The 27,768-nt window shown below is 41.8% G+C and overlaps 1 protein-coding gene across 1 annotated transcript in view; it reads right to left on the bottom strand.

The window, feature by feature from the left end:
- Nucleotides 1-5,739: 5,739 nt before the first annotated feature.
- LOC113447662 (G protein-coupled receptor 22-like) overlaps nucleotides 5,740-27,768 on the bottom strand; it is a 58,978-nt gene continuing 36,949 nt past the window's right edge. The window contains exon 2 of the mRNA XM_087923523.1: nucleotides 5,740-9,114. Within this exon, the coding sequence (XP_087779649.1) occupies nucleotides 7,758-9,050 (1,293 nt within the window). The 5' untranslated portion in view covers nucleotides 9,051-9,114 and the 3' untranslated portion in view covers nucleotides 5,740-7,757. The remainder of the gene's footprint in view (nucleotides 9,115-27,768) is intronic.

Here is a 27,768-nt window from a genome sequence, read left to right as displayed (position 1 = left end):
TGAGCAACTGGGTGACTTTGGGTCAATCACTTCATAGGGTTGTTGTTGTGGGCAAAATAGAAGGAGGAAGGAGTATTGGGTATGTTCGCTGCCTTCAGTTAGTAAGTAATAAAGTAATAAAGATGGAACAGATAGCTGAATTAAATGAACTAATGAACTGAAATATAAGGATGGATTGTGCTGCTGATCATTGTTATTTTTGTTTTAAAGGTTTAGTATGTTTATGTGTTGATGTAACAGGCTGTGACAATAACCTTGAGAGACAGGAAGAGCCGCAGCCCAGACAACGGTCCATTCAATGAAATCTGAGTTCAAGTCAGAGTTAAGTTGCTTTGATGACATCAACAGCCATATAAATTGAATAAATAAATTAATAAAATGAGAATACAGGTAGTCCTCAACTTACGACCGCAATTGAGCCCAAAATTTGGTAGGTGAGTTTTGCTCCATTTTATGATCTCTCTTGTGCCCCAAGTACAGAATCACTGCACTTGTTAAATTAGTAACACGGTTGCTAAGTGAACCTAGTTTCCCCATTGACTTTGCTTGTCAGGTTTTGCAATAGGGGACCACGTGACCCCCCAGGATATGACAACCATATTGAGTAGTTGCCAACCATCTTAATTTTGATGTCATGGCTATGGTGATACTACAATGGTTGTAAATGTGAAAAATGGTCATAAGTCACTTTTTTCAGTGATGTTGTAACTTTGAACAATCACTAAATGAACTCTTGTAAGCCGAGGATTATCTGTATAAGGCTGCCACTCAACAGATCTGGGAAATGACACTGACATAGCACAATGTGGGCAGCCTCAGTCATGGTTTCCTAGCAAACTGCCTATACTTAGAAGGTGAAAAAGAAATAGCAATGGTTCCATATGGCATCTTGAATAAGTATCATCGGTTGTTCAATGGGCCAATCAGCATTCTGTGTCCATTTGCGGAGCTCAAAGCCAAAAATATGGTAGCTTATAACAATTCCTCTGCACAGTGAAGCTTGAGGTTTTGGAAGGGAGGGTTCAGTGCTTAGAATCCAGCTTTATTTATGGTTATTTTGTGATTTATGGTTTTTAATTTTTTTTTACTGAGGATGCTTATCTTATCTGCTTTGAACCCAGGTTATGGATTGGAAAAGCTGTACCCTGTTCAATTGATTTGACTGGAATAGCTCACAAGTTCTGTATGGAACTCTGAACTGTTTATGGAGGGACGCTGCCAATTTCTTTTGATTTAGAAAGCCACATTTCTTTTTTGCACAAATCTGGCAGACAAAGCAAAAGTCATCCATGTTTGAAATCAAACATACAGCTGTAAAAAAAAACAACCCAGAATTTCCCTTTAATGAAATAAATTTTAATAAATGTGTTAGTTTGTAAGATCCCCAGTCTGTGCTAGTTTGACTGCAGGGAAAACCTAAAAGTCACATAATAATAATTATTATTATTCTTTTTAAAAAGGTTTGGACAGCCATTTGTCCAGAACTGTATAGGATCTCCTGCTTGAGCAGGAGGGGTTGGACTAGAAGACCTCCAAGGTCCCTTCCAACTCTTGTTATTCTGTAATTCCTTAAATGCAAAACTGATCCGTCTTATGCGCTCTGCTGAAAATTAGCTTCCAGTCATGGGATGTGTTTGAGGGTCGTTTCTTCCAGGGCTCACTAGAGGGCGCCAATGCTTCATTTAGCCTAAGACATTGCCCTAATTTTAACAAGCTGTCCCTCTGCCTTCAGTTCTCCTACTGAAACAGAGGTAATTGTAGACTCATCAATAATGGAAGGAAGTAGCTTTTGCTGTTGTCATCTTGCCCTTTCATTGGCAAGAACCTTATGGCATTTCTGACTTGCTACACGCCACAGCCAGACACACACACCCCACCTCCCACCTGCTTAGCGCCTCACTAAATTGACACCACAGCCATAGAACATTGCTATTTTAAAATGTTTATTTATCTCATTGATTAAAGTTTTGGATGTCTGAGTGGGAAGAGTGAAAGGAGGTATTTACAGGAAGGGGGAAAAAAAAGCACTGCTTAGACCTGTCCAGGGGGAAAAGTGCCCACATGTCCCAGTTTGCAGGGAATCGTCTTCTGTTTAAAGCATCCTCTGCTGGAAGAATTGTCCAGACCGAGCCGGATGGAAGAGAAAAGAGAAAATCAGAAGAAGGAAATGCAGAGCAAGACCCTTGTAGGTGACCGTCAGCCATTAGCCTTTGCGCATCTTATTCAAAGCAGGGCCTTGTGATGAATTCTGTTTCCGAAATCACCCCTCTGGGAATGTCATTGTTGCTTCCATCCAAAAGGCATATTCTACATGTCCATCCCACATGCTGCCAATGCTGTGAAAGGAGGGAGTCGGCCTACGTAACCAAGAGAGTTACACATAACTCTCTTCCCAATGACCACAGAAACCCTGGAAGGCAGTTCATCTCAACCATCTTCCATGACTCCATACAGGTAGTCCTCAACGTATGACTGAACCTGGAATTACACTTATAACAAGATATGCTGGTCATTGAGTAGGTCATCATGGGATGTAACCGATTTTATTTATTTATTTGCAAGGGTCACTAAACAAACAGGGTTGTGAAATACATTGTCCACAATGGAAGTTTTTTTTTGTTGGAAACTGGAAGAAAATGCCCATTTCCAGCAAAAGTTATCATAAAATATTGACAATGCTGCAAATGGCAATAAATGCTATCTGGTTGCCGAGCATCAAAAATGCGATCAGCCATTGGCACTTCGTATCTGGCTCATAAGTACCCTTTTGGGGGGTCCATCATAATTTTTAACATTTAATGATCAACTGATTGTAAATCAAGGGCTACCAGCTCACCTGAGCAAAATGGCGTCCCCTCTTCATGTTCCACCAGTTCTTGTCTCTTTACCCATTTCCTAGTCAAATGAAGTTCTACTTTCTCCCTTGCCAAGCCCTGGGAATCTTTTGGCCTGTTGTCTCTGCCTTCCCTAAATGATGAATACCTGAGTATGGGCACGCACTCCCCCGCTGCTCACACAAGTAGGGGTGGGCACGCTCGCCCACCGCTTCTGCGGCCCGGTTCTGAACGGTTCACGGTCCAATAGTGGGCTGCAGCCTGGGGACTTTTGCTCTAGCTAATCTTATAAAAGGCGAATAAGAAGGGAGGGAACGTATAGTACGGAGAAGGTGAATAATAGGGTAATTGTTATTGTCGTAATACCACTTTACCCCACAAAGATGAATGGTGTATGATTCCAGCTATTGGAAAAAAATAGTTTTAATTACACCTAAGCTAATGAAAGTGTGAGATTTGTTGCCTCCTGCTGTAGAGATGGCTAATGTAAAGGGCTTTAGGAGATGTAATTCTGCTGTTGGTGCCTATGAGCTCTAATGACTGTTTATCAAAGGGACAGCAAGACACCTCTGGATACCTGTTGCTAAACGTAGAACAGTTATTGTTGCCCTTTGGGCTTCACAAAGACTTGCTGGCCACGGTGAGAAACAGAATGCAGCAGCCCCAGACTTTGGTCTGATCTCAGCAGGGCTCTACTTATGATTTCCTTCTCCTTCCCAACCCCCATCTCTGCGCTTCCAGGGACGAATTGAGCACGGGAATTGGACTCTGGCTCAGACGGCTCCCAGAACTGCAAGAGTCGTTATTTCTGCTGCAGTTGTGCTCAGAACTGGTTGTCAAAGTGGTGAAGGCGTCAAGATAGAAACCAGGAGACCAGGAATTAGAGGCAAAGCCAGCTGGGTGACCTTGGGCCAGTCACTTGCTCTTAGCTCTACGAAGAAGGCAAGGACAAATATTTCCAAGAATATTGCTAATAAAACTGCATGCATTTGTCCAAGCAGTTGCCAGGAGTCAAAACTCACTCAAGGATTTGCTCACACACACCTCCCTTTTGGAAGGTCTCTGAGGTCTTCCCCCAAAGCTTTAGAGATGGTGTGTGTATCTGGGGGCTCTGGGGACCCATCTTGGCCTTAAGAGGACTGAATAACCACCTGACATCTGTCTTTGTAGAGGCTGAATCCATGTGCCAGTCAAATGCCTCAGAGGAATGGAATATAAGGTCACTCAGGTGCAGAAAGTGCACATCTCCAAATTACCACCCCTGTTCCCACTTTCTTTCTTTAAACAAGAAACTTTTGCAAACCTATTTGAAACTTCATAATGAGCAATCCAAAGCAACATGGACTAATAATCTGCACAGACTAAAAACCAGGTGGTTAAGGAGAAAAAGCCCACCTGAGGAGATGTGAAATGTCTCACAAGCTATTTCTAGGGCATTAATTTGAAGGACTGAAGACCGAGATTGTTAGAACTAAAAGGGAGAAATATAAAATGGGTTTATTTAAGCAAAAGTTAAAATAGATACGTTATCTCTGGTAACCCCTTAATGAATTTTTGATGATATCAGCACCGAAAAGGTGAGGATTGTATTTGTCTATAAATAAGCGATGGGATATGGGAGGAAGAGATCATTTGTTGCCATTTAAAAGGTGATAATTTACTAAAATTGTATATTTTCACGAAGGGGAAAGTCACTTAGATTAGAATAATAATAGAGTTGGAAGGGACCTTGGAGGTCTTCTAGCCCGACCCGCTGCTTAGGCAGGAAACCCTTCTTCAAATATTACTTTCTTTACTACATTCCTATTTTTCTTTTCTGATTTTTTTCTCCTCCCTCTTCTGCACCTTCTATTGTTTCTTTTTATTCTTTGATATTTTGAGCTTGTATTAGTTTTTATTGCAAATTGTAATCTTTAATAAAATTACTATATACACTGTAAAAACAAAAAAAAATATCTGTATTTTAGAATGTTTCACAAAGATGATATTTTCAGTGAAGATTTAAGAGAGGGGAGGAAAATAGAAGCCTACAAAATGAAAAGGCATCAAGTTAAATCTTCAGACTTTGAAAAGCTTTGCATCACCTTTGAAAGATTCAAGGATTTATTTTTCTCTGGTGGAAAGGAATAAATGGGGTCATCCACCATGCTTGGCCTGCTTATACACAAAGGGAGCTCAGAGAGGATTTCATCTATCAGTGGAACATAGCAGAAAAGTAGAGGGGTGAGAGGGCTTGATAATTGTTTCTGCTGTTTTCTTCTTGTGCAACTCTCTCTGAGCGATTGTTAAAACAATCCATGATCACCAAACTGATTATGTCCTATCAGGATAAATCGATACATTTCAACTTTATCCAAAGTGGCAGCAACTAATTCACAAGGCAGCATCTGGTTCTTTCTACAGAAGTCCCTTTGGTTTGGACAAATTTCAAAGATTTAATTTATCAACTGCAGTCATGTGACTTTTCAGTTTCCAGAATATGACAATTATAGACACACACACACACACAGAGAGAGAGAGACAAGCACTGCATCATCTTCAAACTCTTGATAGCAGAAATACAGATGCATTGGAAGGTAGGACATCATAAGTAGTTGTCTCCAAAATGGAATATTGCAATTTGCTTTATGTGGGGCCGCTTGTGAAGATAAATTTGGAAATCTCTGTTAGCAATAAGGTGGCTGCCACGTTGGGACTAGAGCAACTGACTATCAGTTCGTTACTACGCTTAATGATAATTCACTGAATTGTGTGAGGTAGGGCCTTCTCCGCACATCCAATTAACAGAGTTCCTTCTACCTGGTTTCTGTTAGCCTACTCAGCAACCTGTTTACAACCCCGGAAGCAGTTTCTGTCGTTCACAACAATTTCCTTTAGACTTCTCTGAAGTATCACATAGAACAGTGTTTTTCAAACTTGGCAGCTTTAAGATGTGTGGACTTCCATTCCCAGAATCCTGCAGCAAGCCATGCTTGAAAAACACTTGACAGAGAACCATCCAACTTTCCATTGTTTATGCCACATTGTGAAGCTTTGCCCTGAAAAGCGGCTTATAAACATTTTCAATAAATAATTATTTCTGACATCATCTTTGTCAGATGCATAAATCCGGTGTGTCTGCTGGGAGACATTTGTAAGGAGATGGACTTCTACTAGTGAATATGTATGTTCCTGTGGATGATTGCAAAAGTCTGCAGTGCTTTTCAGACATAGTAGAACGACAGCTCTGAATATTTCTACCTGAAGGACGCCAAAGGAAAGGAAGACTCATCTAGAGAATATTAAGCTCAAACCAAGAGAACTGTCCTAAGCACCCACTGACCCATCATGACAGGAAACTCTTGTTCCTACCATCACTGGTTCTTAAAAGAGGTTCTAGAAGCTCTTCTGAAGGATGACTTTGGAAGAACAGAATTGTCAAGTTATTATTACTTACTATGGAGCATTTCCGGTTACTTGTTCAGACCATTCTTTTATTTTCCTACTTCTATCCCAGTAGGCTATCTTCATGTAGATGAAGTAGCTGTGAGGGTACCTATCACTTGGGCTCCCTGGCAAGGCTGAGATTTTGGAAGAAAAAAAAAAGTCTGTCAATGCCCATCCTAGGTAGTCACAGACATAGAATAATAGAGTTGGAAGGGACCTTGGAGGTCATCTAGTCCAACCCCCTGCTCCATCAGGAGAGTCTATTCCAAATATTAGCCTCTACCTAGGATTGAATCACACCTTGCTGACTGTGAGGCAAGAGCTCCTATGTCTCCCCAAAAGAAAGACTCTAGGTTCTGGGCGAGATTTACTCCTTATGGCTGTAGTCTAAGTCTACTGAGTGTTTGAGGAAGCCCACACGAAAGTGGCAATGAAGGATGGGCCTCCTTTGGAGAAAGCTACCTTTTTTCCTCTGAGGAAGTTCTGTTGGTACTCCAATTCTCTTCTTATTCAGCTGAAATCTAAATATTGCAAAATCATTGGACTGGATCCAATGTTATGACCTTTTTTGTGTGTGACAGTCATTAAGTGAACAAGGCAGTCATTAAGTGAACCCATTATTCACTAGGGGATGCTTTTTGTTGGAAACTTGAAGTAAATGTGGGTTTTTGACAAAAACGTCATAAATTATGGTCACATGACAGGCACCGCAAACAGCCATAAATGCAGACCAGATGCAGTCATGTGACCAGAGGACAGCAGAACTTGGAAATTGGGTCATAGGTACCTTTTAGGGGAATCTGCTGTAATTGTAACCAGTTGCTAAATGACTGGTTGTAAGTTAGGGATTACCTGTAAGGCAGAGATCTCTAAAAAAATTAGGCTATCCCAGCCTTTCCAAACCTGCCTTTATAACAGTTTCTTGACTGTCTCTAAGATGGAGAGCTTATTTTAGCCATTCTGGACTTACTCCAGCATTGCAATGGTCTTTTGCTGACTCACTTAGCTTTGACTAAACTTAATGCCTTTCCCCGACACTTGTAATACTCATCTGCTTGTTACAACTCTTAGGCATTATCTAAGTAATTAAATAGTTGTTGTAATTCTAGTGGTCTTAGTGCAGCCACAGGCCAATGTCAAGAGAAGGCTGAAGCCTTCATATTTTACCTCAGATAGGTAGGAGGTTTTGCCATTGGCTAAGTGGAGGCTTTGTGAGGAGTCAATATCAGACCCTAGATGGAAATGGTTATTTCTACAAGGTGTTAATGGTTGCCTCTCTCTGCTCACTGCAATATTGCTCACCTCCACTTTGCACCTTTGGTCAGAGGGTTAGCACCAAGCTGTAGTTTCTGGCGATTTTAGTAAGGGTCCTATATCTGCCTCTCATTTTTCATTGGTTTCAATGTTTGGCACTCACCAGATTAGCTATGCAGTGGATTGCTACAACCCATCCCAGCTTTCTTGGCACCTAGTCTGAAATACACCCTGCCTTACCCCTTACTCTTTTGTGGCCTCCGTCAGGCAGTGCTCAGCCCCATCACTACCTCGTGGCCGCCCCTTGCACCCTTTCCGTGGTGGCTCCACCCAGGAATTGTGGATGATGGTGCCCCCAGGTGCAGGATCGACTTGCAGCGCTGACACCACTCGTTTTTTCAGCTTGCTGCGGAGTACGTTGCGCAGTTTCTGGCGGGTAAAGGCATAAAGGAGTGGGTGGAAGATGGTTGTACCGTAGGCCATGGCCAGGAAGCAGATGCGTAGCTTGCCCAGCAAGGGGCTAGGCCCGAGGCAGAGAATGAGCAGGTTGACAATGGACAGAGGTGCCCAGCACAACAGGAACGTTGAGATTATGAGCAGGGACATGCGGAAAACACGCCTCTGGCGCTCCCTCCGGTCACGGTGGCGCTTCACCGCCCGACGCAGTGCGATGATCACAGAGACAGAAGCCTGTACACCCATCGGGGGTGGAGCTTGGAGTGTGGGCATTGGCTGGGACAGCCTCTTGGCTTCTCCTGCACTGATCATGCTGCTGCTGCTACTCAGCTCTACTGCTTTCCGCCGCTTCCTCTTTTTCGTCTTGCGACGCTGGCTGCGCTTAAAGGTGCTGCCAATGCTGATATTGAGAGCTTGCAGGATCTTAGCATAGGTCACCAGCATGACCGCCACGGCTGCAAAGAAAGTGGGGATCTGGATCGCAAGATGGTAGGAGGTGCCGAGCTCAGCGTGGAACTCTTCCGGGCCCACACACAGCACAGTACGGTTTTGCCACACGCTGGCGTGTCCAAACTCTCCCTCGAGGAAGGGTATAAAAAATACAGTCAGGGATAGCACCCAGACTCCAGCCAGGAGTAGAATTGCACGGGCTGGAGTGAGCACACGCTGTGCGGGGCGAACTGAAATGTCGTAACGGTCCAAGCTGATCACCAAGACGTTGGTGGCTGTTGCGACGCTGCTGAAGGTGATGCAGGCCTCGTGGAAGCAGCAGAAGAGGGTGGCAGCACGATCGGGGGGCACCAATATGACCACCATGGTGAGAGGTGCACACACCACACAGATGAGCACATCTAGTACATGCAAGTTCATGGTCACCATGTTGCTGACCGAGTCAACCAGGCCAGCTTGCAGGCAGTAGAGAACCAATACTGTGAGGTTGCTGCTGACCCCTAGAACAATTTCCAACATTAGGAAGCCTGTCAGGGACACCTGGAAGCCCAGTGGGTAGGGCAGGGACCAACTGGGGTCGGGGGTTACCCCGTCTGTTGTCAGGATGGTGTCAAACATGGGACTCTCCATGGTTGAAAGAGGCAGAAGCACGTGGGCATAGTCCTTGGACTGAGCTGATCGTTACAGACCTTACCTGTGTGGAGAGAGAGAGAGAGAGACTATCAACTACCATAAAGGTAGCAACATTTATTTTTTCAACAACACACTAATCCCACAAACCTGCCCTGAAAATATCATCTCAAAACATCACAAGAAGGCCAGGTTCAGGCAAGATTTTATTCCTGGCTGTGGTATCGATTCATTTTCTGGGTTCCTAGGATACATGAAGCCACAAGATGGATTGGGTTTGCACAGTGTACTCAATAATGGAAGAAGCAGCATACACCCAATATTAAAACTAATGAAGCTTAGCATGTTGTACACATGTCGTTGCTAAGGCCTTAACAGCCTGCTTCGGTTTCTTGTGCAAATCAAACCAATTAATCCTGCAGAATGGTGAATTTTTTTTAAAAAAGTGAAAGATTTCAGCACCATCATTTGAAAAGAAGATGCAATCTGCACATGTATTTTTCGCTGCACATGAATGCCTTTTCTGTGGAAGAGGACCTACAGGATCAAGCATTTGGAAGTTTCTCTATAATTCAGGATCACCTGAGCTCCCTCTTCAAGGAAGAGGTCATCACCCATTTTCCTTAGCAAGAGTTCACCTATGTCTCAAAGGTACTTTTTTCCCCCTCAGGAGGCAACTAGACTTTCTTATTCTTTCTTCTTCAGCTCCGACTGGATGGTGGGGAATGGAAGGATTTATATTCCCTGCAGGCAGCTGTAGGAACCTGAGGACACAGATAAAACCTCCAAGTGCTTCAACGACCCTCTAAAACAAGGGTCTTCAAATATGGCAAGTTTAAGACTTGTGGACTTCAACTCCCAGATTTCCTGAGCTAACATGATTGGAGGAGGAATTCTGAGAGTTGAAGTCCACAAATCTTAAAGCTGTCAAGTTTGAAGACCTCTGCCCTATAGGATGCAACCTGTCAGAGCAGAAGAAGCTTCTTGGATGAGAAGTGACATGTCTTCAAAAGAAAAGTCCAGTTGCCTCCTGAGGGAAAAAAAAACCCACCTTTGGGACAACCATGACCTGGATGACTGAGAATCTCTACAGACTTTAAGACTTCACCTACTTTTACTAAACACATAAACATATACAGACAAATGCTTATAATTGGAAAACAATTGGAAAACACATTGTCTATATATACTCACAAAGACTTGAAACTGTCTATCATCCATGCTTTTTTGCTGAGTCAGCCAGCAAAATCTAAAACCCTAAACTGGACATATTTCCTTTCACCTACAAACAATTTAAACTCACCCACCCAGAGTTTTCTGTATACTGTACCTGGATCCATTTGAACCTGCACTGACTGTAGAGTCTCTAAGTGGATTTTTAACTGGAATCCACACTTTGCAGGATTCTTCTCAGAAAAGAAATCCTCCAAGTGTATCTTCAAAGGGGGTTCAGGATCGTAAGGGGAAAGGGAAGCAGCAGAAAAGTCTCTAAAAGTAGTAAGAATGAGAGGTCCTTGGTGCCCTATGAGCTTGGTCGTTTTCTTGCAGACGTTTCATTAGCCAAACTAAGTAACATCATCAGTGCTGGTAGGAAGTGGGATTTGCTCTCAGTTTACTATAGTGTGTAGTGGCTTGCCCTGTCCTTGTTGGTTGGAGTAATCATTGGTAGGATATTTTTTGGGCTGAGTTGTTAATTTATTTGGCAGTTCCTCGGTAACTGGTAGGAGTGTCCTTGTAAATGATCCTTCTGTCCCAAATTACAGCACCAAATTGTTGTAGCCCAAACCTGGCCCACTTAGAGCAACCAAACCACTTCGAAGGTACAGTGTAAATTTATGAAAGAAAGTACAGGTAGTCCTCAACTTATAACCACAGTTGAGCCTAAAACTTTTGTTTTCTAAGGAAGACAATTGCTTAATGAGTTTTGCCCCATTTGATGACCTTTCTTGCCACCGTTGTTAAATGAATCACTGAAGCATGGCTGTTAAGTGAATCTGAGCTCCCCATTGACTTTGCATGCCAGGAGGCCACAAAAGGAGAGCCAGGGACGGGACTCTGCAACCGTCACAAATATGAGTCAGTTGCCCAGTGCCTCAATTTTGATCACATGACCATTGGGGATGCTGCAAGTGTGAAAAATAGTCATGTCATATTTTTAGTATCCTTGAAACTTTGAACGGTCACTAAATGAACTGCTATAAGTCAAGGACTACCTGTAGCTTGATGACTGGAGGAGCATAAGCCTAGTAAAAGAGATACACAGAGGCAGGCAGACAAAGCAACTTACTGATTAAATAAAAGCCTGTTGAACCCAGGTCTCTTACACAAAGCTGATGTTCTGACAACTAGCCACTTATTAATTCTCCCTTCCAGCCCTCCCTCAACTTTTAAAAAGATTCGGAAGGTTCGGTATTGATAGATATAAAAAGAAACCCACCTAAACCTCAACTCTTTGTACTAGTGGTGGGATTCAAATAATTTAACAAAACATTTCTCTGCCCTAATGATTACTTCCAACAACCACTTCACCAAACTGCTCAGAAAGTTAACAACCGGTTCTCCCGAAGTGGTGAGAACTGGCTGAATCCCACCACTGAGTTTGTGCCCTTCATCCAAGGTGGCCTTTTTATCACAAAATACTCAGCGTACCGAAAAGTCACATGCCGAACTTCCTCCAACCGAATGGTCACAAAAACAAACTGTTATATATCGAGGACTATCTGTATACAAGGACAGTGTACCCTGAATTCCCAGCAAAGTATCGGCATCTCTCTCAACCGTTCTAAGCAAAAGCAGAACCAAAGCTTTGGTTTACCTCTGGCCTCTCTGTTTGCCAAGACAAGATGAAGGAAAAGGCTGACACCCATGTAAATTCTGCTGGAATATTTTTGACAAACCCGTTTGGATAACCTTATTATTTATCCCTTCCTCCTAAGTCAGTATTTATTGCAATGACAAAATCCTGTCCTTGACAATGAGAGAGAAAGAGAAAGAGAAGAGCAATACTTATTCTTAAGTAATCCAAGTGGTTGAAAATGTGAGATCCTCACTGAACTTTATTAATATTAACACTACTAATTTATTATTACTGAACCTTATTAAAGGTCAGCATGGCAGCTACACAAGTTTTATTTATTTATTCCATCCCTGAGGCCAGATACAAGCAAGATATTGAATAAAGGAAGTATGACATCCTTCTCTACGTATATCTATTTAGAGGAGAAAAAGAATAAGTATGAAGGAGTCTAACAATAATTAAGAACATAATTACTAAAATAAATCAGAATAAAATATTGTTATAAGAAGTTCCAATCCTAAGCAAGGGTACAGTGTATCTTACAAATGGTAGCACAGAACTCAGTGACTTGAAAGGCTATTTTCAAGTTCTTGTCTGAAAAAAGTAGCATTACATAGAAATCACACTCCTTATTTGGACATTTCTTCAAGAAACGACATATAAGGGTATGGCAGCTCTACGTGTAATCCTCAACTTACAACCATTCATTTGGTAGCCGAGGTTACAATGGTACTGGAAAAAGTGACTTACAATCATTCCTCCCACGTACGACTGTCAAGAGCATTCCCTACAATCATGTGATCAAAATTCAGGCCCGACAACCAGCATCTACTTACAATGGTAGCAGCATCCCAAGGTCATTTGATCGCCATTTGAGGCAGATAACAGATAATCAGAGGCGGAAGGGACCTTGTAGGTCATCTAGTCCAACCCCCCCGCCCAAGTGGGAGACCCTACACCATTTCTGACAAATGGCAGTCCAATCTCTTCTTGAACGTCTCAAGTGAGGCTTTCCCAACCAGTTTCCGACAAGCAAAGCCAATGAGGGGAAGAAGCTTGATTCGCTTTAACAACCACACAGTTGACTCAACAACTGCAGCGATTCACTTAACAACCATGGCAAAAAAAGGGTGTAAAATTAAGTGTGCCTCATTTAGCAACAGCAATAGCACTTAAGACTTATATACCACTTCACAGTGCTTTTACAGCTCTCTCTAAGCAGTTTACAGAGTCAGCCTATTGCCCCCAACAATCTGAGTCCTCATTTTACCCACCTCGGAAGGATGGAAGGCTGAGTCAACCTTGAGCCAGTGGGAATCGAACTGCTGGCAGCTGGCAGGTAGCAGAAGTAGCCTGTGGTACTGCACTGCTCCACTGCAGCTCTCATTTAACAACTGCCTTGCTTAGTGATGGAAATTCTGGTCTGAATTGTAGTCACCTGTACTGTATTTGAGATATGGCCAGTGAATATAAACCATTTAGTGTACTGAGCCACTGAGCCCTGGCTGATTTCTGCACCTATAGCCACTTCTGGATCAATTCAGCTTGCTGAGTGAATCTTTTCTTACAAGGACAAATTCAACCATTCACATGCATGGGAACATACCACAGGTTTGGTAGTGAACGCAGGCTTACATGTGCATGGAGGGGAAACCTTTTAGCAGCCACAATAAGGTCCTCTTAAATGGGGGTCAGGAGTAGAGGATCAGACAGACACCTCCAAGACTCCTTCACCCTCTCCCTCTTGGTTTTCAAATCCACTGCCTGTACATATTCAGCAATTACGCCTTCAGTGACCACGAAGGTCCAGATTTTTAGGAACTGAAATTCCACACACACCCAGGTCCGCGCACACACACACAAAAACCTCAATAAACTCTGAAATGACACTTTGGAGGAAGAAGTGAGAGACAGAAAAACACGTAGCCTGCAGGGAAGTAAGAGGATGCGTGGATTTAGAAAGTGTTTGGCTACATTTCGGGAAAATAAAATCCGTCCATTGTGTGGAATGCGTCTGTGTCTGTGAGAGAGAAAAGGAGGAAATTATTTCACAAGAGACTAGCCATGATAATTCAATGTGGGCAGAAAACCCATCCTGGGCTGGCCCCCATAAATCAGGAAGTGCAAAGAAGACTCAATTAACCAGCAGTTTCAGAGCCAAGGGGATTTATTTTAAACCCTTGTTCCTTGATCTTTCTACAGCACAGGAATACGAGACTTCATGAATTTTTAAACTATTTTTTTTTAATCACCAAGAGAGAAGTAAGATGATAAATACCAATGAAAGAGATTGTGTTTTGTATTTCACCTCATTTTATGATTTCTTGAGGAAAGATTTTTTTAAAAGTAAAATAGATGCTTATTATTTTTTTTTTTAAAGAAACTCCCGAGGCTACAATTCTGGTAATATAATGATTAATGGGGGTTGAAAGAACTAGATGGGAACATAGCAGACTTGGGCATTTTACAGCCCCCTTTGGCTGTCCCAGTCCAGTCTACATGAGATCAATTGGAAATTACAAATCGTATATACATAAGTGTATGCCATGCACACAATGCAACTGCACTGCTTTTATTTTGAAGGCGACCGCTTTTTAAAAATTTATTTATGTAGGTGCCTCTGTACATCTTCACAGCCCTATTGGTTCGGCCTTCCACAACAGTCCCGGTTTCTCATGTGGCCTCTTGGAAAAAAAGTAATTAAAACAATTAATTAAAGTTAATTACCCACCCCTGGAATACAGAGTACAGTATGGGGAGCTATAGACCAGGGGTGTGCAACTACGGCCCCTTTGCGACCTGTGGACCTCAACTCCCAGAATTCCTGAGCCAGGTGTGGCTGGCTCAGAAATTCTGGGAGTTGAAGTCCACAGGTCGTAAAGGAGCCATAGTTGCACACCCCTGCTATAGACTTTTGTTCCAGTTCCAGTCTATACGAAGAAGAAGGGACGATTTTGGACATAAATTAAGTGGGAGAGAGTGGTCTTAACTTTCTCCTTGCATCTTTTTCCTTTGACCAGCCACTTACAATGGGCCAGGCATATCTGCCCTGCAAATGTACAACCTGAATTCTAGTAAGAGACAAGCTATTTGAAAAGATGGACCTTTGCTTGCGGGGGCGGGGTGTGTGGTGGGAGAGAGAGAAAGGAGCAGGATGACAAGGGAGGTATGAAAAAATTCAGCACGCGGAAAGATCCATCTGCCACGTTTCTGCTAAAAAAAATCTCCTTCTGAGTGAGCACAAAGAAGCTGCCATTGTAGTTTAAATACACTATTTTTTTTTTAGCTCTGGCATACTGGCTTGGCTCCTTGAAAAAGGAGACGAAGAAAAGTGGGGGGAAAAAAACTGTTGATGAAATCTGCCATCTACTTCAAAAAAAACCCAAAAACCCTTCAGCATGAAACATTCATACAGATCCCGAATCACAGCTTCTGCGAACATATTGTGTGACTATTGATTAGCGTTACTCCAGAAGTGGGAGGAAAAGAAAGAAGTACAACACAAGGGAAAAATGAGCACAAACTGAGGGAGATGCCAAACAACACCAACTCCTGGTGATTTTTTTAAGTGAACGTGAGCCAAATCATCCCAATCAACATTATAAACGACTAATAGAGAACCATTAAGGCTAAACACTTCCAACTCAAGAACGAAAACAACAGATGAATCTGTCTTAGAAACCAGACCCAAGATAGCTCACTAGAAAAAGATCTATATTTTAAAAAAGCAAAATAGCTATCAAGGTCATTCTCTGGTAGAAATAAACATAGGAACAGGTAATCGTTGTAGATGGAAGAAGAAAACTGGCAATGGCCCATCCTGCTTAGTTTTTTTCTATGCCAGGGACTGATTGGAGGGATAAATATAGGTAATCCTTGATTTACAATTCGTTTAGTGATTGTCCGAGTTACAACAGCAATGAAAAAAGGATCATTTTTCACACGGCTGTTGCAGCATTCTCATGGTCACATGATCAAAATTCAGACTAGCCACTGCGTTTATGCGTTTATGATGGCTGCAATGTCATGTGACCATCTTTTGCAACAAGCAAAGTCAATGGGGAAGCCGGATTCACTCAACAACCATGTTACCAACAACTGCAGTGATTCATTTAACGATTGTGGCAAGAAAGGTCAGAAAATGGGACAAAACTCCCATTTGTCTTACTTAGCAACAGGTATTTTGGGCTCAGTTCTGGTCGTAAGTTGTGGATTACCTTTAAACAGTTTTGGAATCTAGAGAATATTATGGTCTTTCTTAGCAGAATGGAAAATAGTGAGGTTGCTTCCCACAACCTTATCTAGCCTTCCATCATGCTCTTCAACAGCTTGCCTTTACCTTTGTCCCTTTTTTTCTGGTTAACTGGTGAAATTCCATGGGAGGACAGTGATTAGCGTGCAGACAAGCTCTGCCCCCAGCCAGGAGTTCGATCCTGACTGGCTCAAGTTTGACTCAGCCTTCCATCCTTCCAGGTTGCAAAATGAAGACCCGTATTTTTTTTGGGGGGGGTAATATGCTGACTCTGTAAACCGCTCAGAGTGGGTTGTAAAAGAGGATGGGCAGGTATGTAAACGTAAATGCAATTGCTATTCCCAAATTAATGCAGTCTATCTAAGAACGTCTATTTTTATCTATGGATGCCTTAGGCTGCTTCTAAAGGGCCCAGAATCTTTCCCAAGAAATAAAGATTATGCTTGAATGTAGTGCTTTTTGTGACATGCTACTTTCTCCTTTGAAAACATGTATAAAATAAAAATCAGATGAGACATGGACAATGAACAGATGGAGGCCCTTGGGTGCCATGTTGGAGATCTGGTTTCTGCACTGACCAACTTTATAGAGATTTTCAGTTATGAGTTCTTCCTAATGTTACAGGTATTCCTCAACTCACAACAGTTCATTTAAGGACTGTTCAAAGTTACAATGGCATTGAAAAAAAGTAACTTATGACCATTTTTCACACTTATGACCCCAAGCCTCCCCATGGTCATGTGATCAAAATTCAGATGCTTGGCAACAGACTCATATTTATTGATGACGGTTCAAAGGTCCCAGGGTCACATGAGCCCCTTTTGTGACCTTCTGACAAACATAGTCAACGGGGAAACCAGATTCACTTAACAACCGTGTTACTAACTTAACAATTGCAGTGATTCGCTCAACGAGTGCGGCAAGAAAAGTCGTGGAGCAAAAAAAAAATCACTTAATAAATGTCTCGCTTAGCAATTTAGCAAAGTTTGGGCTCGATTGTGATCATAAGTTGAGGACTAACTGTACTTGGAGAAGACAAGGTGAACTTGGGTCCTTAGCCCTGCAAGCATGTACTTCACTACTGGGATAATCACACTACCAAGTGGCTTTCACAGTAAAAGCAAGTTGAGAAAGGCTGAACTCATGATGAAGTAGACTGTTGGAGATGCTTTCCCTTATCTCTTGCACTGATAGCAATACCACTTAAGACTTATATACCACTTCGCAGTGCTTTTACAGTCCTCTCTAAGCAGTTTACAGAGTCAGCCTATTTCCCCCAACAATCTGGGTCCTCATTTTACCCACCTCGGAAGGATAGAAGGCTGAGTCAACCTTGAGACCTGTGGGATTCGATCTGCCAAATTGCAGGCAGCCGGCAGCCAGTAGAAGTAGCCTGCAGTACTGCACTCGAACCACTGCACCATCGCAACTTTTACTGATGCTTCCAGTATGTTAATAAAACGTTTGCATCTCAAAAACCTAGCTCAAGGAACACCAACAATAGAGTTCGCCTCAATTTTTAGAGGAGAGATGAAAGGTGGTAGAAATATTGCCAATCAGGGAGGAAGAAGAAGTCAAGTAGGGAACTAGCCTCGAGTCCTCGCACAGCCACAAGAGGCAGTGCAAAGAGCCTGGATTCCTCCACCACCACCACCACCAAAAAAAGTTCCATGGAACCTGATCTGAAACAACTAGATTGGGGAGATTCTTGCAATATAAGTAAAACACAATAAAGTTGCCAACAAGCCCTTTCACCAGTGGATCTAGTTGCATGCAGCCGACAAAGAAATTTAACATTGACAGAATCAAGATTATCTACCGAGTCTAACTGAACCCACTCACTCTCCTCCGTGTCATGTCATATGCTCAGCGATTGCTCTTACCCTCTTTACTCCTGACTACCGTCCTTGCTCTTTTGTCCTTGATTATCTGTATTAGATTGTTTTTTGAGTACGGTGAAGTGATTAGAGAGGTCCCCTGATAGTGGACGAGAGGGAGGAATTCTGTGGCTTACTCACAAAGCTCACGGGGTGACCTAAGACTGCACGTTTTCTGTCTAATGTATTTCACGGGATTATAGCGAAGGTAATGAAGAGATACAATTATGATGCATGCCATCCTTAATTCCTTGGCTAAGGAATGGGTTAAAAGGAGAGCGTGCCCCCTTTCGATCATCTGCTCTTCATTCTGTAGGTGATTGCCGTCTAGTTCCAACTTCAGCCCCTCTCCAGGCTGTCATTCGGGAAAGGAGGGAAACAAGAGAGGGGGATAAAAATAAATGTGAATTGGGTTGCTAAGCAACAGCAGGAACACTTCCTAGCCACTCCAGTTGGCCTGCTCTCCTCCAGTAGATCCTTGATGCTCACATTCAGGAATGGCTTAGAAGACCATTCACAGAGTAGACTAGATTTACAAGGAAAATGCGGCTGCCTAACTTTAGGATCAGCAGCGTTCCGATTTTGTGCCAGATTGGGTTAGATTGGGCTGAGAAAGGATGTCCAAGCAAAATATACAAATGGTTATGTGTAGACAGCAAAGTTAGAGGGTCAGACCTCCATCAGTAGACCTCCAAAAGGCCAGTCATTGTCTCACAGACTCTAAAAGCCTTCACCGTCATAGCTGACTCTTCTGGTCCTCGAAAAGGAACACCGATCGCTCTTTGGCTCTGTGTGTCTGATTCTGATACAAACTATTTTTGGTCTTTTTTTGAAGTATCGCTGCCCTCTTGGGATCCCACCCCCTTGGGCTGACGTGGGGTGGAGGGCAAGTGGACCGCTTTTGCATCCTTGTCTTGGCTCCTTGCTGAAGTTTACCCTGCATTTTTTTCTGGATCTACCTGATAAGATCACCGAAGCCAAACTAATCTAACTATGGCAAGTGCCGGGTGCATTTATCCCGCATGTTTTCAAGCTGAATGGGCAATGGGTAGGGCTGAATTGGGATCAAGCAAAAAGGAACGCCTATACTTTCCCTTACTGTTTTCTTGATAAAATCCCCTTTCATATAGTTGTACTGGGAGGACAGGAGCCATTGTTGAAGGAATTGTTGAGTTTCCTTCCAGCAGAAACAATAGCGATTAAAAAATGGCAGGGTCATTAAAAAAATTCACGAGTGTGCAGAGATGGACAGCCTAACCAAATTACTAAAAAACAACAAAGATAGTGAATACTACAAAGTTTGGAACTGTTGGTACAAATCGTTAAAGAAAAGGCAACATTCGATAACTGAATAAGTTATGAAATTATGAAGGACGTGCATTTAATTATAAAGTATTCTGTGAAATTAAACCATTAAAAGAACGAGGAAGGTATTATAACAAGGTAGATCACGTCAATGTTATGGGGTAAAAGAAAAAAAAAGAAAAGAAAAATGTAACCAATGCTCAATACCTTCTGCAATATATATATATGTATATATATTTGTTTATATGTTTGTTTGTTTCTTTTTAAATGTTTTAAATATATGAAACTCATATAAACTTTATTTTTAATTTTTTTTAAAAAAATGGCCTCTCTTTGCTTGTCACTGTCTCAATCTTGTCACTGCAGCTATTTTTAAAAATGCAAACTTTTCCTTACCTGCATAAAAACTGCTCCTGCTTTGCACTCTAATGTGCATTGTTGAGGGCAGTTTGGTGGTTAAGGAAATGTGGGCCTGCTTGAGCAAGTCAAAAAAAAGTATAGTATAAATTCCAAATGTGGCACACCATAATTCGCCCAGTTTTTCAAGCATAACTCAAAACAATGGCCACGAATTATGAAATTATTTAAAAATAAGAGTCCAACTAGAAGAACCCAAGGATCATCCTATACAATTTTGATTGCCCTGCCTTCTTGAAGATGCATACAGGTTTTTGCATCATCTGCCTGCCTGCTTGTCTGCCTGTCTGTCCCTACCTACCTACCTATGTTTTAAATTTATGTCCTGCCCATTTCACTCAAAGAGCGACTCTTTAATGCACTTTCTAATAAAACATTTCTGCCAAAGTGAGAAGGAATATTTTTGGAGAAAATCTTTGATTTTTCCTGAACATGCATGCTGGGTCTCTATGTACATGGAGCTATCTGGGAAGGATTTGGAAAGGAACATGCAAATATATTTTTCCCATCTGTATTCTGAATTGGTCCATTTTACTGAAAAGTGAATCATGTGATTCTTCCACCAAGGTAACCGGGCTGTGAAATCTTCTAAAATCTGTCAGGTTAAATTGCAGAAGATGTCACAACTAGTGTAGATATTACTTTGCTCCTGTGTAATAACTTTTTCTATTTTTGTCTTTCCCATTTCCAGAATAAATGTGTTGCAATTCAAACCCTCATGCTTTCTGATAATATTACATTTCAAAGGACATTTGACAGGCTATATACGTGTTCAGTAATCATACTATGTGAAGATTTGGTACTCTGTGACACAACACAAACATGTACATTTTGCCTTTTCTTTTATTATTAACAATGTTTATATTGTATGCCTGGAAACCTTTTCTCTGGGAAGATTCAGCAAAATTTGTGAATGTACAACAGTGTATCACGTTCATCCCTAAAGAGAGATCTGTATTTCTCATTTATGGATGTGTGATTGAGGCAAAGGAAATCCTTGTTCCCATGTGACTCCTCCAGAATATCCTGGAGAACCCTTAGACATCTTTATTTATATGTTATTATTCCTTCTACATTTTGGTCTACGCAAACAATTTCAAAAGCATTTATTTAAAATTCAACCACCAGTAGGAATGGGGCTGCGGTGGCTCACATGGTAAGACGCTGGGCCTGCGCACCGCTGAGGCCTGCAGCTTGGGACTCAATTCCCGTGAGCGAATAAACTGCGGAGGGACAAGGAGCTTCCCCCGAATGCTTACCAGCATTCAGGTGTCCCGGGGGTAAAGATAACACTGCCCCCCAAAAATTCCTTTCATAGAGGCAGGCAGGCACCTCGGTGATTCCTGGCTAACACGTGCCATACGCTAAATAAATAAATGATAACCAGTAGGAATAAACCAACACACAAAGAAAGCCATGCTGCTGTAATGAATTTTTTTTTAAAAAAAACAGTAAATAATAAGCTGAAGGAGCAGCCTAATAGCTCATTAAATGTTGGCCTTTCTTAAATGGAGTGAATCTACAAATTGCCTTTGCCAGGATCCCAGTACTAAAAGGGAGTGGGGGGGAGGGGTAATTATAGTTCACCTTTTTATAAGAATGGGGGAGGCCCACAATATCAGCACCCCAACAGATGAGGCTTTTTCTTCCATTGGCTCTCCAATGGCAGACAAATCCTAAGCTGGACCTCAGAGAGAATTAACTCCCAGAGTTGTGGATGTTCCATTGCTGGAACTTTTCAAGAAAAGATTGGACAACCATTTGTCCAGGATGCAATGAGGTCTCATGCCTGAAGCAGGAGGTTGGACTACAAGACCTCCAAGGTCCCTTCCAGCATTATGATTCTATGAATTAAGTTATTTAGGTAGGATGAAAACAGAACCATTCCTACACATAAAAATTTTGACTCACTCTGCAACATCCAATATGTTCTCCAGACAAAGGTACAATCCCAGAATCAGAGCAAGGTCAACTTCCCACTCTCCTGGTGATTATTAAAAGTTGTAACTTGGAGCTTACATTGAAAGTAATTTCTGTGTCTTCTACAGGAGTGGGATTCTACCAGTTTGCAACTAGTCGCTAGAACCGGTTGTTAACATTCTAAGCAGTTCGGAGAACCGGTTGTTAGAAGAAATTACTGGCCTAATCCTGTAAGGAAGGCAGGAAGGAAACATTCTGGTGTTGCTTACAGAAACTGCCTTTCATTAACCCTTATTATATTCTTGGCAGGACTAGACTTTCTGTCTCTGGAACTTCTCTGGAGTTTTTTTCCCCTCCTTTACTGGTACTTTGCTTGTGTGGAGTGACCATTCAAAGTTACAATGGCACTGAAAATAGTGACTTATGACCATTTTTCACACTTACGACTGTTGCAGCATCCCCACAGGCAGGAAAGGCCAGGCGAGGAGATGTGTGCCTCAATGTGAGTGATATTGAGTTGGCCACGCCCACCAACTAAGCCACGCCCACAGAACCGGTTGTTAAAACATTTGAATCCCACCCCTGGTCTTCTAATCTTTGAAGGACTGGTATGCACCAACCAGGCCATCCTGTAACAAGATACAGAACGCCATCTCAGAAATGGAGGGAAACAGTGGCTTGTTTCCAAAAGGAACTTTGTGATCTGACTGAAGGGAATTCTTGATGTATCCTACTTCCTGGGATTGCAGTATAGAGCTAGTATGCCTTCATGATTAAACAGTAAAGTAGTTTGATCAGACGATCTGTAATAAATAAAGCCCAAACCAGTGCACCATCACTAGGAATTCTGAAGGACATGGAGATTTAATGACTAAAATATACGAAGGCTAAAAGATACAAAGAACAGTTACAGGAATTGAGTCTATCTAGTCCAATGAAAAAGGGACTAGGGGTTACATGATAACAATATTTGAGGGGGTCAAATATGAGGGGGTCAACCTATTTTCCAGAGCACCAAAAGGCAAGATAAGAAGCCATGGATGGAAACTAATCAAGGAGAGAAGCACTCTAGAACTAAGAAGAAATTTCCTAACAGTGAGGGCAATCAACTATTGGAATAGCTCGACTTCAGAAGTTGTGGGTACTCCATCACTGGCGGCTTTGAGAAAGAGGACAACCATTTGTCTGTTATGGTATAGGACACAGGTGTCAAACTTGATTGTGTCACGTGACATATCGTGACGTATTGCAACTTTTTTTTTTGCCTTTGCAGAGCTGGAGTACGTGTGGTTTGCCTGTGACACATCCAGCACACAGGCCGCCAAGTTGACAGGCCTGGTGTAGGGTTTCATGTTTGAGCTGAGAGTTGGACTAGAAGACCTCCAAGGTTCCTTCCAACTCTATTATTCTATGTTCTGTACATTCCTTTATGTTTGTGAAGATGGGACAAGACACAGTATTCTGTTAAAGTCCAGCAAGAGTGGCTGACAACTGTTTATACTCAGCTATTAGCCAAGTGAAGCAAGTATTGATTGACTGGTGGGCAGACCATAAGCATTGTAGATTTCCAAACATGTAAACAAGTCGTGTGCTCTTGGCATCTTGATGCTTGAGTGGACCTGAGAATAATCAAATCACAATCTCAAATCCATTTAAAACTTGATTTAGAAGATTTGGGAGACAAAAACTAAACCAGCTGAAGTCTGTTCTTCCTGGTCATATTTCAGCAGTTGCTTATCGAAGAGGACAGAGATCCCAAGGTCAGAATTACTAAGAGGCAGCCAATAAGCAAATAGAGTGGCTCTCCCTCTCTTGCCCTTCCCTTGAAAATCTAATATGGGAAACTGTCAATCACATTTTAATTCATGACAGCTAATTGTGTTTGATGTCTGGGAGAACAAGTCACCAACTACATCTGTAAGGTACAATTGCTCATTATCTTGTGTGTAAAAATAACAATGTTTGTGCGCTTCACTGATTGCCCCCGAAAAGGCAAAATAATACCTCCCCTGAACTTTTGACGACAACATTAATGGAAACAGAAGGTAAAACCAATCTCATCAACCATCTTTCTATCTCTTTACCACAGCACATAAACAAATTGGTAATCTCTTAATATAAGGAGGAGAAACACAGCAATGTGCAAATCCTCTCTCATATAATACTACAGCTTGAAATGTAGTGCGTCAGGCAGAACCCAGATATGAAAAACCTATTGTCCTCCAGCTGTTGAACTGAAATTTCCAGTACCCTTCTCACTGGCCAAACTAGCATGAAACAAAATTCAAGAAACTCTGAAGGACTGCAGGTTTATAAACCAAACTACAATGTTGGAGTTGCTGTAACAGTGCAAATATGATGACGGTCATTAAGTTAAACAGGATGTCAGACCTATTAATACAAGATACATTTATGTTAATTATATACCTAAAGGGGTAGGTCAGGAGTAGGTTATCTCAGAACCACTGAACCATGTTTTTCAAAGATCCTGGGACTATCAGATGACTGGAAAATGTGGTTTCCATCTTCAAAAAAGGGGGAAAAATGGTTCCACGCGTCAGCCAGACATCAGTACCTAGGAAGATTCTGGAAAAGATAATCAAACAATGAATCTGCAAACACCTAGAAACAAAGGTATAACCAGAGACCAATATGGGTTTGTGAAAAACAGATCATGCCAGACAAATCTTATTGCGTTCTTTGACAATGTGAGAAAATTAGTGGACCAGCGAATGCTGTAGCTATTGTTTACTTGCATGTAATTTACATTTGATAAAGTAGACCACAACTTACTATTGGATAAGATAATTGGACCCCCCCAAAAAATGCTTAGTATGATTATTTTTAATCTCAATTTGCTTATTTTGCAGCTTAGCAAGTTTGCAAACCTAATTTGTTTGGTTAATTTATGGTTCAATTTACCCTGCAAATCCATAAAATGATTTAATTCAGTAACTGGGTTAAGCATGACCTGCAAATGCGAGCACAATGTCCTCTGGCACAGAGAATCGTTTTCTGGGCTGCAATGCTCGTAAGTTTAATAATTAAAAAAAACACACACAATTTAGCTCTCTAGGGTTTATCCGCTGTTCCAGGTCCCCTGCCAGCATCTGCCCTTTGAGGAGGTCTGCCAAATGGCATGACTGGACCTACCTCCTGCACCAAAGATGCTGCATTTTAGTGCTGGCCTCATAGAAAGAAAACATTTTCTTCCATAAAAAATAATCAGTCTAGCAGAACAATTGAACAATCTATGCTTCTGCCTCTCACCACTGGGAAATTCCCCATCCTTTTTTTCTTTCTTTCTTCATGTAATTCTTTGTTGTCAGCCACCAACCAATGTGTTTCAGATGCAAAACTACTTTGACGAAATTGTTAGAACGCAGTTCAAAAATAACAACCCCCCCCAAAAAAAACCAGAGGCACCTCTGTTAGGAAAGATAAATTCTGCCTAAAGCACCAGGGATTCAAATCAACACCGATCCACTTTATGACTTGTAAATGCATGGAAGCTGCAAAGCTAGCATCGCACACAGGCAAATATTATACTGCAGCTTTATGCAACAGGGTGTTGTTGAAATGCGTTGGATTACACCTCCCACCACACACTGTCGTTATGGCCATCTGGAAGGGAACAGATCAAGGAAAGCACGGTTTGCTATTAAGAAATCTACATTGACTCTCACACTCCTGTTCTTTAAGCTAAGTCATTGTGTTGGGGGGCGAAGGTTAAAATAAAATACACAAAGTAAGCCCTAGGTGTGTGTGTGTGTGTGTGAGAGAGAGAGAGAGAGAGAGAGAGAGAGAGAGAGAGAGATTATACATATAAAAAGAAAATGGACTTTTCAGTGCATTAAAGAAGAAAGCCCTCTAAATGTTTGAACATTTTTTCTCCCATTCAATCTTATGATTCTTGGAGATTGCCAGCCATTTTCTAGGCAAGGTTTTCCAGCAGCGGTTTGCCATTGCTTCCTTCCTAGGGCTGAGAGAAAGTGACTGGCCCCAGGTCCACTCAGATGGCTTTATAATCCCAAAACGGGACTATAATTCATGGTCTCCTGGTTTCTAGCCTGATGCCTTCACGGTTTTACCATTACACCAAACTGACTGTCTCCAGTTAAGACACTATTACTCATTGTAAAATTAATGCTGGAAAAGTTCTCCTAAGAGGCTCATCCAATTCCTTTTATTTCAGGGTCACAAAGTCCAAAGACCAAGCTTTGGCAAGTAAGTAAATAGTCAGATACTCCTTCCCACCCACCCCTCTGAAATCAATTCTACTGATTCATAGCTTGCAATGTACCTTTCTGGAAGCAAAAATCTTTGTTAATTGGCCTCAAATTAGAAGTTCAGCAAGCCCTTGTGTGTCTATGTGTAGCAGTCAGAATGATGGTCACCAAGCAAACCTAAGATGCATTTGCATTGTTTCCATGTCTTATCCAAGACTTTACCCTCTTACAAACATATATACACTGTAGTATTTTAATTCCAGGTAGTAGTTGTTAAGTCTCTAATGAAGTTGTATTAGTAGGGGTGGTGTTGAGTCCAGAAAATCAGAGAGCCCAAACAGTTCAAGAGAATATAAGAGCTGTGGTGCCGCAGTGGTTAGAATGTAGTACTGCAGGCTACTTCTACTGACTGCTGGCTGCCTGCAATTTGGCAGATTGAATCTCACCAGGCTCACTCAGCCTTCTATCCTTCCAAGGTGGGTAAAATGAGGACCCAGATTGTTTGGGGCAATAGGCTGACTCTGTAAACCACTTAGAGAGGGCTGTAAAAGCACTGTGAAGTGGTATATAAGTCTAAGTGCTATTGCTATTATATACTAATGCTCTCTACAAGAATCTGAACTACAGGCATTCTGCAACTTATGACCACAACTGAGCTCAAAGTTTACGTTGTTAAGTGAGGAAATTTGTTAAATGAGTTTTACCCCATTTTATGACTTTTCTTGGCACAGTTGTTAAGTGAATCACTGAAGTTAACATTAGTAACACGGTTGTTAAGTGGATCCGGCTTCCCCATTGACTTTGCTTATCAGAAGGTTGCAAAAGGGGATCACGTGACCTCAGGACGCTGCAACCGTCATAAATATGAACCAATTGTCAAGAATCCAAAGGTAAATCATGTGACCTGCAATGTTTGTCAGTGTGAAAAACAGTCATAAGTCACTTTTTTTCAATGCTGTTGTAACTTTGAATGGTCAATAAACCAACTGTTGTAAGTCGAGGGCTAGTTGTACTAATGGTCAAAGCAAAGATAAAAGTCATCAGAATTCCAGGTGGACTGGACTGAGGGCTGTTATGGGGTGCAAAGGGACTCGAGACTGATTATGGGTTTGACCTCTCCCTCGGGCTCAGCCTGGTCATCTCCTTCATGGGGTACTTTATGGTATAATCGTCTAGCCACACTAAAACAGATCCTATCCATTCTTTCTTCTTGTAGTGATAAGGAGGTCTGGTTCTAACATTAGGCAGATAAATTATTACTCAGGAGAAAGATGGCGATGTTCTTATCTCTTGATCCTGATCCTGTGGTCAATCCTCTTTCTTAAAAGGTAAGATAGCAATAGCACTTAAGACTTCTATTCCTCTTCACAGTGCTTTTACAGCCCCCTCTAAGCGGTTTACAGAGTCAGCCTATTGCCCCCAACAATTTGGGACCTCATTTTACCCACCTCGGAAGGATGGAAGGCTGAGTCAACCTTGAGCCTGATGAGATTCGATCTGCCAAATTGCAGGCAACTGACAGGCAGCAGAAGTAGCCTGCAGTACTGCACTCTAACCACTGCACCACCTCGGCTTTAAGATGTTGTCCATATACTGGGAGCCTAATGAACTTGGATGTGATGAAAGACAGCTTGCTTTGAAGAAGAATTGCTTGTTATCCAATCTGCATCTATCCATGATACAGAACTGGAGGGGGCAAGTAAGACCAACTTGTCCTTTGACAGGCTATGAAATGACTTGGGACAACCTTAATATCAAATGAAATCCTTCATGTTGGTACCCACCCTTGATACTTAATAGTACCTTTATTCTACTTCTGCTTTTTCCAGTTTGGTTTCAGTAAATGTTGTTGTTGTTGTTGTTGTTGAAACACTCATTATCTACTATATCTAAACAGAAAGGCAACTCAAAAACACTTGCA

The sequence above is a fragment of the Pseudonaja textilis genome, chromosome 2 (genome assembly GCF_049901715.1).
Source record: "Pseudonaja textilis isolate UNSWEBS1 chromosome 2, rPseTex1.2, whole genome shotgun sequence".
NCBI lineage: Eukaryota > Metazoa > Chordata > Lepidosauria > Squamata > Elapidae > Pseudonaja > Pseudonaja textilis.
The sequence above is the reverse complement of the archived record's forward strand: the minus strand, read 5'-3'. Positions and strand labels throughout refer to the sequence as shown.